An 18,958-nucleotide genomic window follows, 5' to 3' on the forward strand; every position below is an offset into this window, starting at 1 on the left:
ACACCGTCTCTGCCAGTGTCCCATCTGCTCCGGAGAGAGCCACTGCAGAGTCTCCTGCTAATGACTGTGAAGCCAGTGGAAAATCCGAGACCTAAGCAAGGATTGCCAGTTACTGAAAAATAATCCACTAGGCTGGGATCATAGGGGAAAATCTGAAGCACAGACTTTTCACCCAACCTGTCCCCTCGCTGCTAGTGAGGGCTTTAGCTGAATTTTTACAACTGCTAGAGAGCAGTCTGCTATTTAAACGACTGCTTAAATGTCAACCATCTTCTGTGTGCCTTGGCCTGAGAACCATGGGAAACAAGATAAGCACTGCTCTACAGGAAATGGGCCCCCTTTTGTCCTACAGAAAATGAGCAACTCCAGGATCCCCAATAGGTAGATAGGACACTTAAAAGCACTGAACAACCTTATAGACTTGAAGAATTTGAACCCTGAGTAACCTCTTACTTTGAAAACCTTGTCTGGCTTCTCACTGTTATTAGGAGAGAGTCCAGAGGCCTCTTTCATGACCCACTTCCTACCTGGCCACCCTCCTCTTGCATTACTTTCCCTTATTCCCTGAATTCCAACATGCTGGGCTCTCTCAGTTGGTTGAATGTGCCAGGCTTCTTTCTGCCTCAGGACTTGAATAAAGGCTGTTCCCCAGAGTGCAGGATGCTTCTCAAACACCCGGTCCCTCGCAAACTCGTTTTTGAATTCATCCCTCAAAACTCTTCTTAAAAGTCACTTCCTTAAGGAAACCTTACCTGATAAACTCGTCAGAGGTCTCTCTCACACGCAATCAGATCATAATGTATTTTTTTCCCATCCTAGCGCTCACCAGAGCTGTGATTAAATCATCAAAAATGACAAGTGTTTTTTTTTCTGATAATCTGTTTCATGTTTGTTTTTCTACCAGCTGTAAGCTCAATGGGAGAGGAGCCCTGTCATGTCCACCACGCTACCTCCAAAGCAATACTCTACTTGAACAATTCAGGGCTCTAGAAACACAGATGGTTCCAAAGAACCAGGCTGCTGCTCCACCAGCATCTCCGTTTCAGGAAATGGACCAACATCCACCTAGAAGCTCAAACCAGAAACCCGAGGGTCATCTTGGATTCCTCCCTGTCCTTCACACCATGTAGCAAATCAATCAATCAATCACCAAATCCTCTCCGTTCTGTGTATTAATTGCCTCTCAAGTCTGATTCTCTCTCCCCATTTCTATCCTGTTAGTCCAAGCCACAGTCTCACAATATTCACAATTGCAGCCACGTACTAAATGGTGTTCTATCTCTCGAACTGCTTCCCTCCAATCCACGGAGCCCACACTGGATTAGAGAATGATCTTTGGAAAGCCCAAACCTGATCATGTCACCCTGATGATCGTGTCACCCATTATCCTTGGATGACACTAAACTTCTGTATCCTGCCTGTAAACTACCTCTGTATCCCTACATCCTGGCCCCTCCAAATCCATCACCTGCCACGTCCCCTGATATCTCTGTGCTCCAACCATCGTGACAGTTCTTAGGTTCCTTAAACTTACCATACTTTATTTCACCTCTTGAATTGCCTGCTTTTTTGAGTCTCACTCAGATGTTACTTCCTCAGGGAAGCTTCCTCAAAGCCTCAAACTACGTGAGTTGCCTCCTTTACACAGAGTCACGATAGCCTACCCTTCCACATTTTAACCTTTATCACTCCTCTTGTAATTTCTTTTTTAAGAACTGTGTCCATGGGGACTGTGTGATCATCTTGACTGAATCCCCAGTGTCTGAGCCAGTTTTTGGGTCACACCGACTCTCAGTAAATACTGGTCAAATCAATGAGTGAATGAATTAATAAACATATGGGACAGAGGCTGGAATAGTCCAATGATGGGAGTTAATTTGCACAGCAAATTGTTGTGGCTAAAACAGATCTAGATGGTGGAGGGTGTCCTCTATTTCTAAGCCAAAGAAGACCCTTGAAAAACACTGTAAACTCTTCCAAGGAGGTAGTCCTAGTACTCTAATCATACCTCCTGACCACCTTCCTGCACAGACCAAAGATAAACATGTACTTGTTTTTTTGTAGACAGGAGAATCCATACCTGCTACTTTAACACCTCACATGTTTTGTAAAAATGACCGACGGCCTTGGTCGTTTTTTTTTCTTTTCCAAATGCGTTGGATTGTGACCTTTGAAAACAATGCTTTTCAAAAACAGGTCTCCAACACCACAGGCAGAAAGAAATTTATGGCGTGAGAGATTCCAAATGGTATTCTGACTGAGGGCTCATTCCTAAGCCTGGGATTTCACTCCTCTGACAATTACTGAAGTTGTGATATTTAGTGATTTACTGGTTCCACGAGAGCTAGACTGGAAAAAAGTCACTAATCATAACCAACGACAGCAAGCCATTTACGCTGGGTAGAGGGACCATTTGGGTACATCACTGGTGATGAGAGAAAGAAAGCATTAAAATGAAGTATGTATATTACATTAGATCCTTTATGGCTAATGACCACATTGGGGCTAAGGCTTACAACTCGGAAGAATTGGCACATGCCTTAATTAGGGTTTCGTTTCCACTTTCAATATAGAAAATTAACAAAAAATTGTTTTGCCTGATTTAAGGTTCTTTTTGTTCATTACAGATAACACAGTGTAATGGGAAGACTCTGGGCTTGGAAATAACTGACTTAAATTCCAATTCAGCTTCCTACCAGCCATATGGCTTTGGGCCACTTAGTGAACCTCTCTGAGTTCACTCTAAAGTCATGATACTAATACAGCCCCTTACTTCCTTTGTCCATTCACAGTGCTCCCTGTCTCTGGAGCTGGCCATAGCACCAAACACGCTCAGTCTGCTTTTCCATTACCCCTGCTGAATAACCATCTTAAGATACAACATGTTGTCTTCTCACCCTCAGAGAGGGGACCATCCATGCATCTCAGCGTTAGTATTAGCTCGGGCACTTCCAGGCAATGAGTTTCTGGATCTGCCCGATGGCACACGTGATAATGCAATCAGGGGAGTCATGGACCCTCTGGTAATACTCACAGGCCTGAAACGGGGTCCTGCTGGAGATAAGGCAGGGCTTTGGCATTAGCAATGATCTCCTGAGGCAGAGATGACGGCTCCATCCGCTGGAACATGGGTGCGTTTTTCTGTGTTCAAAGTGGAAAGGAGGAAAAAGGAACTCAAATGACTGTGGGGGGAAAATACCATTTGAGTAAAACAGGAATATGACTGATACCCTGTTTGACTATCTGAACCTCTGCCCCACTGGTTTTCTAATCCCTTGATCCTAGGGAGGTTCCCGGACCCTGCAAAGCAAAGCCTGACCTCTGCTTCTAAGCACTTGCAGGGCACTGTGCCCCAGGGATGCACAGGCCTGTCCCTTCAGGGGCCCACCCAGCCACCACGCTGTCCTTGACCTTCACCTGTTCCTCCAGCTGCTGCCTCTGCTTCTTCACCTTGCTCTGTTTATAGTAGTCCATGATCATCATTGCTGCATAGATTTTGCCCACAGTCAGGTCAGAGGCTGAAGACACGAGTGTGGCATGGAGGGGAACAGGGAGAAGACACGGGGCGGGGGGGGGAAAGTGAGGACACCTAGGAAGCAGGTTTGCCCCTTCGGCCACCCACCCATCCAACATTTATTGAGGGTTCCATCTGTGCCAGGCACTGAGGCTACAGAGTGAACAGGTCCCCATGTCTAGCCTCAGGGAGCTTCCACGGCCACCCAGGGAGGCTGATGTTACCAATGATGTGCAACACATCAGTAAGCACCTCCCCACCCCCAGAATGGTCTAGGTTTCCATCTCTTAGTAACACCACCTTTTCCCCAACGGCTTGAAGGTTTGCTGAACTGTGTTATGTGGAAGGACAGAGCTACGTAGCCAAGAAGTTTCATCCACAACCACAGTGACCTATCTTAAGAAACTGTTCTCCAGTGTGGAGGCTCCTCAGAAAACTGAAACTAGAACTACCATGTGATCCGGCAATCCTACTCCTGGGCATATATCCAGACAAAACTCTAATTCAAAAAGATACACACACCTCAGTGCTCATAGCAGCACTATTCACAACAGCCAAGACACGGAAGCAACCTAAATGTCCATCAACAGATGAATGGATAAAGAAGCTGTGGTACATATATACAGTGGAATACTACTCGGCCATAAAAAAAGAACAAAATAATGCCATTTGCAGCAACAAGGATGCAACTAGAGATTATCATACTAAGTCAGAAAGAGACAAATAACATATGATGTCACTTATATGTGGACTCTAAAATATGGCACGAGATGGAAACAGACTCACGGACATAAAGAACAGACTCGCAGACATAAAGAACAGACTTGTGGTTGCCAAGGGGGAGGGAGGGTGGGGGAGGGAAGGATTGGGAGTTTGGGGTTAGTAGATGCAAACTATTACATATAGGATGGATAAACAGCAAGGTTAGTATAGCACAGGGAACTATATTCAATATCCTGGGATAAACCATAATGGAAAAGAATATAAAAAAGAATATATTTATGTATATAATTAAGTCACTTTGCTGTACAGCAGAAATTAACACAACATTGTAAATCAACTATACTTCAGTAAAAAAAAAAAAAACTGTTTTCAATTAATGACAAAAGGAACTTGAGAAGTGAGGGATTTTTGTTTCCTAAGAATAAAAGAGCACCCTTCCCTTATCTCCTCGATCATTCTGTGTTCCCCCCAAAGGTGTGGTCTTGGCGTGCTGGGCCCACAGTGACAAGGATACCCTGGAGGAGACCCCACACCTTTGGGCATGGGCACAAGCAGATCTAACATCTTCTGGGACAGGTGAGGCCAGATGGCCAGGGTCTCCTTCTGTAGCTCTGAGTCTAGCTGCTGCCTGTCCGCACCACCTAGGGGAAGATACATTTATTAATAGCGAAAACAGAACAGACACAGAAATAACAAGGACGGAGGGAGGAGGTGGGGCAGGAGCTGAGTCAGCATGGCACGTCACATTCTCAGAGGGGATCTTGGTACTTAGCGACAGCGGACCTTGCAATACTGGGTCTTTCTGCTGAAGAAGCAGAACACATTTTGGCTCCGTTTTCAGTGACTCAGGGGTATCCCGTCACAGAGAGCCGAGGCCCTGGGACCAAGGTCAGCCTCCTCATTCATTCACAGAGGCTCCCAGCTGCTCAGTATATCAGAGGGGGATGCAGAGAGCCACGAGCCAGCCTCCTCTGCCTTTATCCGTGTATCAGTTCTTCCAGCGATCTGACTCCAGAGTCTGAGTGACCTGATTTTTTTTTTTGCGGTTCGCGGGCCTCTCACTGTTGTGGCCTCTCCCGTTGCGGAGCACAGGCTCCGGACGCGCAGGCTCAGCGGCCATGGCTCACGGGCCCAGCGGCTCCGCGGCACGTGGGATCTTCCCGGACCGGGGCACGAACCCGTGTCCCCTGCATCGGCAGGCGGACTCCCAACCACTGCGCCACCAGGGAAGCCCGAGTGACCTGATTTTAAAAAGGATTTGGGTCAGGCAAGAGCAAGGAAGCTGGAGGCCCATTTGGAAGTAGTAAACCCTTTCTTTCCTAAACCACTGAATTAGAAATCAAAAGGAACAAAATACTGCCATGATAGCACCTGCCACAGAAGCCTTCCAAGTTGTTAAAGGCACCACATAAGGGAAAAAAAAAAAAAAAGAAAAAGAAAAAAAAGAACTGAATTAAAACTCACTTGTTCAATCAACAAATATTTCTAAAATGCCTACTTTGTGCCAGACACCAAAGATCACATACTGTTGAAGTCAAAAGGAGGCTTAGTGATTATCAAACCATTCATTTCACCAAGAAGAAAGGGCAAATATAATAGTTATTGTAGCTCAGAGGTGAAACAGGGACCCTACTATCTGATCTCCAGGTCACTGCCTCACCAGATGGATGAAAGGTCAAACATTTCCATCCTGCGCCGCCCTGCGTGAGTTGTTTCAGAATCTTTTTCCCCCCTAAGCTTACTGACCTTTGGCGATTTTAATGTCCAGAGCTGTCCGGATCAGAGCCATAAGCGTGGATGTGAAGTGGACAGTCATGTCCTCAGCCACTGGCATATTCATCAGGACTAACCTCTGTGTGAAAGAGAGAAAAGAAACAGCAGGAGGAAAAAAATATATCGAGAGAAACCTTGGTGAGAAGGGAGGAAAAGTGCAGAGGTCAAATGCAGAGACAAAAAAGAAGGGCAAGGATACCCCCGTCCCCTGTCCCAGTCCTGCCCTCTCCCGGCTTCTCACTTAAGGCTCATTGGCTGCTGTTTTGTTTTGCTTTGTTCATTTCTAGGGAATGATGCCGAATTCCAAGGGAAGAGGGACTAATCATTCTGTAGGACTCCTCCACAGTCCTAAGAATGTCTTTAATAGGGATTCCTAAAAGCAGTGGCTCAGGGGAAGGAGTCAGCTCTGTGAGGTGACTCCATTCCCTGTTTCAGGGCTACTCTACAATTCCACTTGTCCCATGAATACCCCCCAAAACTCACATGGGGGAGATTGTGCTTTGCTTATCTGACTTGAAAGATGCATCCTGATGCCCCCTTTTTGAGTCTTTAAAAGATGAAATTTGCCAGCACATGGTTGAACATGCAGAAGTCCAGCTTATCCAAAAGATGAAGTGGAGCAGAATGGAAAAGTGGGAGAGTGCAAACAAGGTCTAGGGGAAGAGGGCTGGGGAGAGCAGAGAAGAGAAGGGTGACCAAGGCAGGAGCAGAGTGGGCAGGCCTTGTTCCCCTCACCCAAAGGAAGGGGATCAAACTGAAATGGCCAAATCCACTTTCCAGAGAGTATCTTGCTTTTGGAATTCTTTAACTTTTCCTCCAATCCCCACATCCCTTCTCCCACTGAGCTTCACCCCAGAAATTCAAAGAACTTAGGGCCACATTCCACCACCCGGTACCGTTAGATGTGGAATCGTGAGCAAAAAGGATGCCAGCCCCTAAGCTGCAATGGAGGAGCCATGTAATGGGGTGGATAAGGGTCCCTAATGGGCCCCCCCCCATTCCAATGAGATGCTCTCTGGAGCTTTCAACTTGGAGGTAGCAGCAGGAGAAGGTCCTCCAACAGAACCACCAGCCTAGCAGGAAGGCAAGTGTTTCTTCCCAAGACAGGGTTTCTGAAACTCCATTGGAACATCTTCCTTAACGTGATGCCACAAACATGGTGTCTTAGAGTGTACGGCCAGTTTCTTGTTTGTATCTGACTTCCATCTCTCTCCCACTTCTTTAGGCTTCTAGAGAAGTGGTGACATTGCTAGGGTGTATTCCTAGGTGAATGAAAGAGCTCCAGAGTTCTGGGTCAGTCTAAACAGCAATGGGGAATTAGCAGTAACTATTATCCATTGTGGAGAAAAAGTTCAGGCCCCAAGGCTCTGAACACCCCAATGGCAGTTGACTCCCAATGCACAATGCTGTCCTAAGCAAGCCGAGAGGAGTCCACCCATAACTCAGTCATGCCAAGAAGGCAAATCTAATGCTGAATGCAACTTGTGTCCATCATCACCCTTTCCTTTGAATTGCCAGGAAAAACAGGTAGCTGGGCTAATGGGGAAGGGAGCTGCATCCTTCATCATATATCATGGGATGGAGGCTGCCGTTCCTCTTTCTTTTCTGGTACCTAGAAGGAACCATGCCATCGTTCCTCCCTACGTCATGGAGGAAGAAATTTGTTAGGAGTTTTCCTCTCTCCTAAAAATTTCTTCTTGAACCATGTTTAGAGGAATTTCTGCATTATTTCCTTAGCTTATCTGATTGATGCTTTTTTTTTTATAAGCTCTGATAGCTGTCTTGCTGCAGGCTTTCTTCTTGCACATATATGCTATCCCACAGCCCACCACTCTGCCTTCTCTAGAAGGAAACATGCTACTTAACACTTCCTTTCTAGTAACCCACTCACAAGAAGCCACACACTTGTAGAAACAGAATAACATTAAAAAAAAAACCCACGTTGAATAGTCTTACACACCACCTTGTGTATCGATTCAGGACTTCACCCCTTCTGTGAAGCTTCATGACCTTTTCATCTCATCATTCCTTTTTTCCTTGGTTCCCTCCTCTCCCTCCCCAGCCCGGCTTCCTCCCCACGTTCTGACCTCCCCACAGCTGGTGCCCATTTCCTGCTGGTCACTAGCCCAGAACAAAGGAAGAGGTGGTCTACCTTATATGCCACCTTGGAGGGACATCTCTTGCCGAGGCCTAGCGGTGGTGACATGAGAGTCAGCATTTCATACATCTCAGTGTAATGGATGCGGCCACTGCTCATGGCGGGGTGGTAAGTGGGGATGGGGGCAGGGTGGCAGGGCAGGGAGGGTGGCAGGGAAAGGATGCAGACAGGGAGGAGAGGAGACCAGGCATTCCCGGGGAGCCAAAACAAACAAACAAAAGAGTACAGAAAACAGGAGAAGAAAAACGAAACAAAATGGACAGACAGGAAAAGAACAGGAAACCCGTTAATCAAGGCAAGTCGTACACGTGTCTCCATCCTGGTGCGGATTTATAGCACACCCAACACAGACCCGGGAACGTGGTGGCAACCTTTGGTCTCTCTGCGCGGCTGTCACAGGGACCGGTTTTCTCCTCCAGGATGAGCATCACCCTACCTCTCTGTTCAACTCATCCATCCCCCATACAACACAAGCTTGTCTTCAATTCCCAGGGCTGTGTGAGAGTGGTATAAACCAGATAGACGGTGTTCCAGCCGTGGGTTAGGATTTCTGGCCCCGGCTGGGGACGGGGGTGCTGGCCTGGAAGTCAGGCCTTTCTCCTGCTCTGAACCCGCAGGCGGAGCATCGTGTATCCCCCTCTGTGGTGTGAGTGCAGCAGGAGACGGCGGCTCGCGCTGAAAGTGCTGCGCTATGGCTGCTGGGCAGAGTCGGCCCGTTGCTTCCACCTGGCTCTGGTGGCAAGAGTGCTCTTTGTGCCCCGGCATGCCCCGGGGGCGACGGCATGCTGGGGACAGAAGAAACAAAACCAGGAGGAGGAAGAGCATCTCGCATGCCATGCTGCCCTCCCCGGCTCTCCCACATGCGGCTGCAGGTTTCACCAGGGTGGAGTTTAAAGAGTCTCTGCAGAGGCAGCTGTTCGGCCTCCTGAGTATGGGAATCACTTGTCACCATCCCAGGCCATCTCCTTCCCATCGCCCAGCCTGGCATCTTCCTGGGCCTAAGTCGTCTTCCGGCTGCCAGACTGTGCTATGCACCCGGGAGCCCGCGCATCCCTCCTGTAACACCAGGAGAGACTTCCTTATCTAGTGGGCTTGGCCTTGAACAGGGACTGGGTGGAGCCACTGTGCTAGTTGAAGAGGGAGGTCCTGTGTGCCCCTGAACAACGTCCTTGGTCTCACGAACAAACAGTGACTCGGCAGTTACAACAGAGCTCTCGGTGCCTCCAACAATACATGGCAGGACCCTCAGTCAAGAAATCTGCTCCGAGCCCTCCGTCCTCTGCTGGGACCTTCCCAGACCCTCTGAGCTATTAAATTCTCCCACCGACTCTATCCTCTTTGCCTTCTTGACTTATCCTCCCCTCCTGCCCTCATTTTTTTTTATTATTTCTCACCTCCCTTTTGTCCTATAGCTTTTATAATCGCTTGTGGCCAAACTACCCAGAGCTGGGCAGAGGTAGGCATAGCTAGAATCACACTTTTCTACACCGTATATGGGATGATGCTACTAGTTTGCTAAAAGGAGGCTCTCTGTCTCCAGGGAAAAGAAACCAGAACTCCTTGCTGGATTCAAAAGATTTCTGCATTCTCTGGAGGAGGGAGAGGTCCCTCTGGTTAAATCCACAGATTAAGGTGGAGTGAGAAAGAGAGAGAGGAGAATGTGTGTGTTATACGTGCACGAATGAGTGTGTGCATGTGAAGAAAACAGAGGTCAAAGCAGCCTCCGTTACTAAGTCCTTAACTCTTTTTTTATCCGCTGTCCCCCCAAAACGTTCCCTTCTTCCTTGTGTAACAGCTGCTGGTTCTGGGAGGGTTTGGACCTCTTTAAACTCAAAGGAAAGCAACATGAAGGTTCCCTCATGTGGCGCAGTGGTGGTGGAGCAGAACGGAGAGGAGGGGGGTTGGAGGCTGCACCCCGCCGCCGGTCACGGTCATGGTCATGGTCACGGTCACAGCTGGGGACCGGAGGCAAACCTTGCAAGCCACCCTGTAGGGGCAGTTCTCTCCCAGGCCCAGAGGTGGCGAGATCACCCGCACTAATTTGTACATATCCTTATACGGGATCCTGCCGCTGTAAAGGAAGCACAGGTGGGTTAATAGGACACTCAGAGAAGGGTAGGAGAGAAATGACAGCCTAGCCATGAAGGGGATGGCTGGAAGAGGAAGGGCAGCTTCTTTCCTTGGGCCCAGCAAAGCCAGATTAGGAGAGACTGAGGACGAAAAGCATCAGAGAACCACCACCTTGCAAACAGCGAGGTAAGTATCAGAGAACCATCACTGCAAACTGCACTGCCTCGAATTTTCTAAGGAATCAGAGCTCATTCAATGCCTAGTGGCCACGAGCACCCAGAGATATCTGTTGGGCCTATACCTGACCAGATGCAGAAAATGGAGCCTGGCTTCAGCTAGGCCTCTAAGAACAAAGCCCACCAATTCACAAATACCTCTGACTGCCACCAAGAGCAGACACCAGGCTGCCGTGAAGCAGGCTGCAGAACCCTTTGCTTTTCACAGACACTGATCACAGTCAGTTACTCAGACCCGCTTGTCAGGGCAGTGGGAAAGTCAGCCTCCTTCTACAGACTGCGAGAAAGAAATTTCCCATTAGGCTAATTAGCAAGAAGCACAGTTGGCATGAGGGAATTTGCAAAGGGCTTTGCTTCTCTTTGTGGCAGATTTTTTCCCCGAGTTCTGCTTGGGCAAACTCTTCTCAATTTGGCTGGAGCCTGCCGGGATCTGTGCTCAGAAAGCAGCCTGCAAGGGAGCCGAAGTGCTCTCCCGCCAGCCCTGCTCCTGCAACCCAGCCCATAGGCAGCTTGGTCAGATCCAGTCAGAATTCCAGGAACTCTGTGACCTATCTTATCACTCCCCTTTCACAGAGCCTGCTAGAGAATTCTGATTTCCTGTGTAAAGGACAGACTCAACAGTTGATTGAGTGGCTAAAGCATCTGCTCCCTCAGGGGCCAGAAGAAGTCAGCAACGGCCAGGGATCTGAGGGTCTGGACACATCCTGGTACAGACCAGGGTTTCCACCGGCAATGATAAGCACGCATTCTCCACCTCCAAGCATCCAGTCCTCGCCAGTGATGTCGAGACTACAACTTTGCCCCAGTGTCACTCTTCCTAATCTTTTCTTGATTTTGCTGTTGATTCCTCCTCTTCTTCCAAACAGCAGCTCAGCCGTACTTCCAAGTCTCTTGACTATTAAGGGGAGGTTCATTTTACCATGTGTTCTTTTGTTTCTTATTGTGGATGGGACGTGGGTGCGCTGGTCCCGCTGTCTACAGGCTGATGTGCTCTGCAACCTGTCTGTCTCCTTTTTGAAGACATTGGCTTACTTTACCTTGGTTAGTTTCCCCTCTCCTCTCATAGAGAAGGCCAGTAAAACTAAAACCAGGACAAGTTACGCTGTGAATTTCAAAGTAGACACAAGAGGTTCTCTTTGGTCTTTTTGCCCTGTCACAGCTCATGCGTCTGAGTCTCATGATTAGTTCTCGTGGAATTGTTCTTCCCAGCAGATGGAAGAACTGGGGAGCAGCATGTTTAATGCCCAAGGCACCTGGGTCCCAAAATAATGTGAACCCCAAGAAGCTGGGGTTTCTGAGAGCCAAGGGCACCTGAGTGAGGCTAGGTGAGCAATGAACTCCTTTGCTAGAAGCTGCTTTCTCCTCTCTCAGGTAAGTGAAGAGGTCCCTTCTTGGTCTCCCGATCCCATGGCCATCCAGCTTTACAGACACCAGTTTTTCATATTTTCTTTCCCATATGGTAATTCATTATAACAGCAGTTAATACGTGATTTAATATATTCTTCACAACCAGCCTTCAAGGTAGGTAGGATCATTACCACTATTATACAACAAACGTGGAAGCTCAGAGTGGTTGAGTGACTTATCCAAGGCCACAGAGCTGACAAGATACAGGCCTGGCTGCAGTCCCCTGTAACACAGTGCCCACCGCATTCTAAAGCAACCTATCCTACTAGGAAGAAGGCCCAGAAAGTACAAGCCATTGCTCAGCCATTGTAACAGGAATGGATTTAGAGAACTCTGTGCTAAGTCATTAATAATTACTGAGGGGAAGAGGAATTCTGATTCACTCTTTCAACATCTAAAGCAGTGACCCAAGTTCAACAAGCCTCATAGGAGGACAGATTTGGGAAGAGTCTTAGATTATGAAGTAGTTCCAGGTGGAAGCAACGTGGTCCATTCCCATGAAGGATGGAATTTCTTGTAGTATTTTCAGAGGGGGACCAGAATGGATAGATTGGCGAGATAAGATCCTCAAACTAAGATGACTTGGGACAGAAAACTTCCCATGGAGTGAGTGCTCACAGCACTCTTACCCTGTCTTCAACTGTGAGGACCAAAAGGCTGCCTTTGAGCTCTAAATCAGGGATTAGCAAACTGTTTAAGTGAACGGCCAGATAATACATATTTCTGAATTTGAGGGCCATGCTGTCTTTGTCACAATATGCAGCTCTGCCTTGTAGTGTGAAAGCAGCCACAGACAGTACATAAATGAGCATGGCTGTGCTCCAATAAAACTTTATTTGCAGGGCTTCCCTGGTGGCACAGTGGTTGAGAGTCCGCCTGCCGATGCAGGGGACACGGGTTCGTGCCCCGGTCCGGGAAGATCCCACATGCCGCCGAGCGGCTGGGCCCGTGAGCCATGGCCGCTGAGCCTGCGCGTCCGGAGCCTGTGCTCCGCAGCGGGAGAGGCCACGACAGTGAGAGGCCCGCGTACCGCAAGAAAACAAAAAAAAAGAAAAAAAAAAACCCCACCAAACTTTATTTGCAAAAATAGACAGTGAGCCACATTCAGCCCATGGGTTATAGTTTGCCAGCCTCTGCTTTAAAGCCCAGAAGGCACAATATCACTCGAGAACTATTGGAAAGTGAAAAAGACCTAGGGAGGTCATCCCCGCAAATTCCTGCCACTTAACTCAGTTCCATGCAATAAAAATCCACAAGTATTTAAGCGGTCAGTTAGAAGAATAACTTGCTCGCTTTTTTTATATAATTTCAGTTATGTGAAACTGTACCTTTTGAGAGGGATGAGATAGAGAAAAGACGAATGTCACTGACCATGGTGGCCAGATGTCCAGCTGGCCCCCAAAACACTTGTCAACCCCCCTGGTGACTCAGAGGGGTCCACTAACCATTTTGGAAGCTCCTCTAGGGACTGACTCAAACACTCTGAGGTGCAGACTGTGTACTGAGATAGGCAAAGAAAGGGAAAAGCCTGTCACAGAAGGAAAGAGAGGGGAAAGGAAGATAAAGAAGCTAAGTGGTCCATAACTGGCTTGATCCCAGAGCCAGTCTGAGGACCTGGCCTCTTCCACGGGCCACAACCAAGAGGAATCTCCTCTCCTTCTCTAACAAGCAAGCATGGGTGCCTCCAATTCCAACCTCTTCCTTGAGAACTCCAGAGGCCCTTGATATGGGCCTCACGGGGGGCGGGCGCCGAGAGGCCTACGCACCATGCCGCTCTGTCATACTCTGCCCAGACACGGACGAACTCGTCCAGGTGGTGAGGCCCCAGGATGGATGAATCCCGAGTCAGGTACTCAAAGTTGTCCATGATGACGGCCACGAACAGGTTGAGCATCTGGAGGGCAAGGGGGAGAAGAGGAGTTAGGAGAAACCCAAAGCAGAAAAACAGGCTTCAAGGCAAATAAAGAATTCAGAAGTTTGTGGGGCTGAAGCTCCTAACCAAAGCACTGTTGATCCTGCCGAAGGCAACGCAGCATTTTCACGACTGAACTACACGTCATTCTGCGTGCATTATGATTTCACTTTCCTATATGCCACTTTATATCCGCAAAGTACTCCTCAGTCGCTTTTGTTCTCTATTAAATTTCTTTAATTATTAGTGCAGCAGCAGCAACACGTTTTCAAAGGCTAGAGGCAGTCAAGGCCCGACACCAAGCCTCCCTGCCAGCCTCTCTCCCCAACCCCTGCTCCCCAAAGCGGCCAGTGAGAGAACTGGTGGGATGCCTTATAGCGGACGAAGGGCTCACTGTGCGACAACTTGAAGCTGTTCACGGCTCTTAAGTGCTTCCAAGACCCTGTTCTCCCGCTTATTTGTTCAACAACATTTATCGTGCACCTACTATGTTCCAGACAGAGCTCCAGGTGCTGGTGGTGGGAGTTAAGAAAGGTCTGGTCTGAGATACATTTCCATAACTAGCACGTTGCTTAAGGCATAGCAGGCGTTCACTAGATGTTGTTACTTGAATATTCTTAAAGACATTTAGTATTTAGCAGAGACTGTGATGTGTTGGAAACATACAAATGTTACAGACTTTTTTAAGAGCCATGAAAGAAGCATGTACAGCAGGGACAAAAAGGAGTATGGGTTCGAATTTCATATAATTTTCATGTCATGAAATATTATTCATCTTTTGATTTTTTTTCTCAACTATTGTAAAATGTAAAAATCATTCCTAGCTCATGGGCCATAGAAAAACAAGTGGTAAACTGGATTTGGCTTGTGGGCTATAGCTAGTGGAGCTATAATCTTATCCAGCAACAGGAAGCAACAGGAACCCCTAAAGGGGTTTAAACTAGGAGAGAGACCAAGGGCTATGTGCATTCAGAAAGAACACTTGGTCGCAATGTGGAAGGTGTGGAAGGTGGGCAGGAGACCAGGAGGAGAGTTTTGTGATGCTCCTGAACTAAGCCAGTGCCAGGACAGCAGCCTGGATAGAGAGTTTAAGGAGGTGGACTCAAAAGGCCTCGACCACAGTGAACAGCACTTCTTTGTTGTTTCTTGGCCATCCAGCACCCATATACTGTACTTCCGGTCTCCTGGGGACACACCCCTTACCTATTCCCAGTTAATATGGTTTAGTGGGGTACCACCATGACCCAGGCCTCAACCAGCCATTGAATCCCATCTCCCTGGGCTACAGTGACTGGTAAGCCAATCAAGGCCAAGAAAATGGCATTGAATCTTCTGAGCAAGAGGCTTGTTCTTCCTTGCTGGCCTTGAATACATGGGGAGTGAGGTATACAGCTGCTGCTACAGCCATCTGGGAGCCAAGGACTGGAGTTGTTGGAGAAAAGAGCTCACATGCAGAAGCCTGGGGAAGAGATCTGACAATAAAGAAGGAAACCTGGGCCTGGGGATGTCATCTGAGCCCCAGATCAAGCTTGCTTAAGCCTGTCCTGCCAGACCCTTCATTTATATGAGCCGATAAAATCCCTTTTTGCTTAGGTTGGATGCAGCTGGACTTTCTGCCACTTGCAAGTGAAAGAACCTTGCCTGACAGAGATGAATTGGCTGTGGAGGTGAGCGAATAGGAGCCTCTGCTGCTGATTCCCAGGTTAAGTGGCTGGGTGGGTGGAGGTGCCAGATATGCAGACAGGATACACAGGATAAAGACAAAGTCTGCAGGATGGAGTTGCTGGGAGTCTTCTCTGCAACAGAGACTGCTGGCTGCATCCTAATTATTATTAATGTTAACAAAAACTATTTGTATTATTATTGCTTTACATTTGCATAGTCTTCTATAGCGTTGTGTGCATATTCACACCTACCAGACGTTTAATGCTTGCTCTAACCTTTCGTGAAGCAGGTTTAATTACCACCAGCCTTTCAAGGACACAAGTGCTTCCTATACACATCTGTGTTCTTTAGCTCCAAGCACATAGCTGGGCACACCCCAACGCACCGGTAAATCTTTCTAGAGTGGTTGGCTTGAGCTGAGAGGCTGTGTGACTTGCCCAAGGTCACAGAGTCAGTGTCGGGCTGAGATTTGAAAGCAGATCATCTCATACTGAATATAGCCTCTATAAAAATAACATTAATGTGAATTATGCAGTAGCCTCTATCTCAAAATTCTAAAAGTACCTTTATGGTCACTAATTAATTTTCCAGTTATATCTTTGGTTTCTTTTGAAATATTTATTAAACACTTAAATGATGTAGGATAAAATGGAGATGTCTGCATGGCCTTCTATATGCTCCACTTCCCCCTATGATAAGCGCTGACACTCCTGTATGAGTTTCACCTTTCAGTTCTAGGTGACGGATGCACTGAAACTCACTGACGGCTTCACCTCAGTGTCTAGCTCAGTGTGAACCTTTTAACGGCCACTCAATAAAAATGTGCTGAATACAGGAATGAATAAACAAAAAACTCCAATTTATATCATCACTCTAAATTTCCTTGGTTATTTTCATTATAGATTATACTTCCCTATGTCTAAATAAGATAATATTTTCTGTTCTTTTTTCATCAAAAAACCTTTCACATCCACGAGAAGGAACACATGTATCAGCTCACTATACCAATGATACTCTTATCAGCAAGTACTTTTTCTTCCCATTTTACAGAAGCCACAAATGGGAAGGTGCCTTGGCCAAGGCTAGAACAGCAACAATGCCAATGTGGGCTCCCCAAGTCTCCGGTCAGTTCAACCCCTGCTACATCGGCCTGCCCACCACCCTTACCAGTCTGTTTGTTAGCCACTTCCCCACACCCGACAGCTGGACACATGGCAAGTCCCCTTGGGATCACTTTAAAGAGGCAGAAATTCCTTGGACACCAAACAATTCACTCTGGGATTCCCAGCCATGAAGCTGACCACTTTTAAGTGGCACTGCTTTAGTTTTAGATTTTTTGTGTAGCCGGTGGCATCAGCAGTGAAGCCGAGCTGAGGGACGTGCCCCAGGGTGGCCAGAAACGCCAGACTGACCCTTTCAGTGATCTGGTGGCACCTCGCCCATTATTCTCTTTATCACTGCTTGTGTGATTGTGCAGGGTAGAGATTTCTGGATGCTGCTGTGCTGAGTCATGTTTTCTCCCAAAGGAAGAATTAAGAAGGCACCTAGGGCTTCTCACTATTTTATAGGTGGGCGTGTGGCACGTATATTACTCAATATTTACTAATGCCCAAAGCAGTCATATCCTTTCATGTCTATCAAGCTGGCCAACTGTCACCAAACGCAGCGACATAAGAGAGAACCGCATCTACTGCATTGTATATTGTCCTCATCCTACTCTGATTAATGCTATCCCCTTACAGTTTCAAAGCACGTTTTCTCAAACAGTTCAAAGGTCTCCAAAGGAGAGATAAAAGATTCTGAGCCCTGCTTGTGAGATAACATACCAGAGATACAGAAGAGAAAGATTCGCTCTGGGTCACAACTGATTCAACGTGATATTCAATACTCTATTCACTGAACCCTACCTACTCCCCTCATTAGCTCTTCTCACACAGTCCTCGCCTAGAAGCAGCAGAGACATCTCTCAGCCATGGAAAGTCACCCACCCTGGCCTCCAAGAGCCTTCTTGAGGAGGACCTATTTCTCGTCATGGGCTGGGGTTCGTGGCGGAACGTACACCGAAGGAAACCTCCCGTCTGTTTATCGGGGGGGGGACTGGGCCACATCTCAAGCCAAGAGCACACTGCTGCTCACCAAGAAGGAACAGAAGAAGATGAAAGAGACGAAGTACACGTAGGCCAGGTCGGTGCCACAGCGCTCGCTCTCGCTCTGCCCTGAGGGTGCGGTGGTGTCAGGCTCACAGCCCTTCTCCCCGAGGCACGACAGCATTATCTCCTGCCAGGCCTCACCCGTGGCACTCCTGAGCCCAAAAGACAACTCGGTTAGTAGCAGCAGGTCTGCGTGTCCTAACCTCTCCTCAGCACTCTTCCCGACTCACTCATCTAGGTTCCTCTTATGCTCAGCCTCCTTCGAGTGTGATGGAGAGTACCAGTGAGGTCTCTCCTGGGCTCTGCCACCTCACCCACTGCCTCTCCATCTTCTATGCACAGTGGTAGAGAGGGCAGTGGGACTCTCTAAGACCCCACGCAAACCTGGTCATCCGTGGTTTCAGCACTTAAATGGGATCTGGCCTGCAATCCACCCTCACCTTCCCCTTCTCAAAGCCCTGGAGGATGTGCTGAAACTGCATTTTGCAAATTGACTACTGAGTCAAAGATGCGGAGGAAACGTTCTAAAGTCAAATCATCGGAGCAGTTTTTCGGACACCCTGCCCCTGCTTCCGCCCTCATCTCACTGCCTATCCTGTGAGCAGAGACAAAGGGGAACGGGCGGAAGAGGCAGGCCGACTGTTTCTCTCTCGCAGGAGAGCTCCAGCCACCACAGTTACGGATCCAGGTACCTGAAGAGTAGCATGAGGGACCCAAAGAAACTCCGGAAGTTGTTGTGCCGGTTGATGTGACTCTCCTCATCTAATTTTATGTTTCCAAAGACCTGGATGAGAAAAACAACAGAAAGCCCTGAGCATTATTGAGCAGTGGGATGTGTCCAGTGCAGGATATTAGATGCACCTGCAGGCTTGGTGAATTCACACGCGTGGCTCCTCCCACTGGCCTAACCGTGAAGCGGACAACTCAAAACCCAGGAAGGCTGGTAGACCCCCACGTTCTTGGCCTGATATGCGGGAAGAGTTATATTCTCCAGTGACGCAAAGAGGATGAATGCTTGCAAGGACCACAGAAGGCAAGATCTTTGAAAGCCATTCTGCTTAGATGTAGTTCCTCCCACACCTAATTTGGTCTTTTTATTTCTGTGATACCTACTCACTATGGTACTCAAGCAGTCTGTCAAAGACATTACCCTATAATAGGCACGCAGGGGACGAGTTACCCCCCCCCCGTCTCAGCTGGCAATGGTGGGAACACTTGCATTTGCAGAAGGTGTGATTTATCCCTTACAAAGCATAAATAGGCAGATGTTGTCCTGGAATTTGCAAGCAGTTTAAGTCAGAGAGGGGTATCGCTATCTTCCTTGGATATGTTCCCATCTGAAGAGTCACA

At 47.9% G+C, this 18,958-nt stretch overlaps 2 protein-coding genes across 3 annotated transcripts in view; one reads left to right on the plus strand and one right to left on the minus strand.

The window, feature by feature from the left end:
* Positions 1-8,827, plus strand: part of ZNF648 (zinc finger protein 648) — a 239,900-nt gene extending 231,073 nt beyond the window's left edge. The window contains exon 7 of the transcript XR_016392966.1: positions 905-8,827. The gene's annotated coding sequence lies outside the window, so the exon portion shown is untranslated. The remainder of the gene's footprint in view (positions 1-904) is intronic.
* CACNA1E (calcium voltage-gated channel subunit alpha1 E) overlaps positions 1-18,958 on the minus strand; it is a 645,631-nt gene that overhangs the window by 8,221 nt on the left and 618,452 nt on the right. For both annotated transcript variants that reach the window (XM_089910334.1, XM_089910338.1), the window contains 8 exons: positions 18,301-18,392; positions 17,595-17,760; positions 13,648-13,775; positions 8,163-8,259; positions 5,984-6,089; positions 4,771-4,878; positions 3,418-3,518; positions 3,035-3,141 (listed from right to left, as the gene is read on the minus strand). In XM_089910334.1, coding sequence (XP_089766460.1) covers positions 3,035-3,141; positions 3,418-3,518; positions 4,771-4,878; positions 5,984-6,089; positions 8,163-8,259; positions 13,648-13,775; positions 17,595-17,760; positions 18,301-18,392 — 905 coding nt within the window. The remainder of the gene's footprint in view (positions 1-3,034; positions 3,142-3,417; positions 3,519-4,770; positions 4,879-5,983; positions 6,090-8,162; positions 8,260-13,647; positions 13,776-17,594; positions 17,761-18,300; positions 18,393-18,958) is intronic.

This window comes from Delphinapterus leucas, chromosome 1 (assembly GCF_059928025.1).
Source record: "Delphinapterus leucas isolate spDelLeu-1000000601 "Yukka" chromosome 1, BTC_Dleu_Yukka2, whole genome shotgun sequence".
Taxonomy (NCBI): Eukaryota; Metazoa; Chordata; class Mammalia; order Artiodactyla; family Monodontidae; genus Delphinapterus; species Delphinapterus leucas.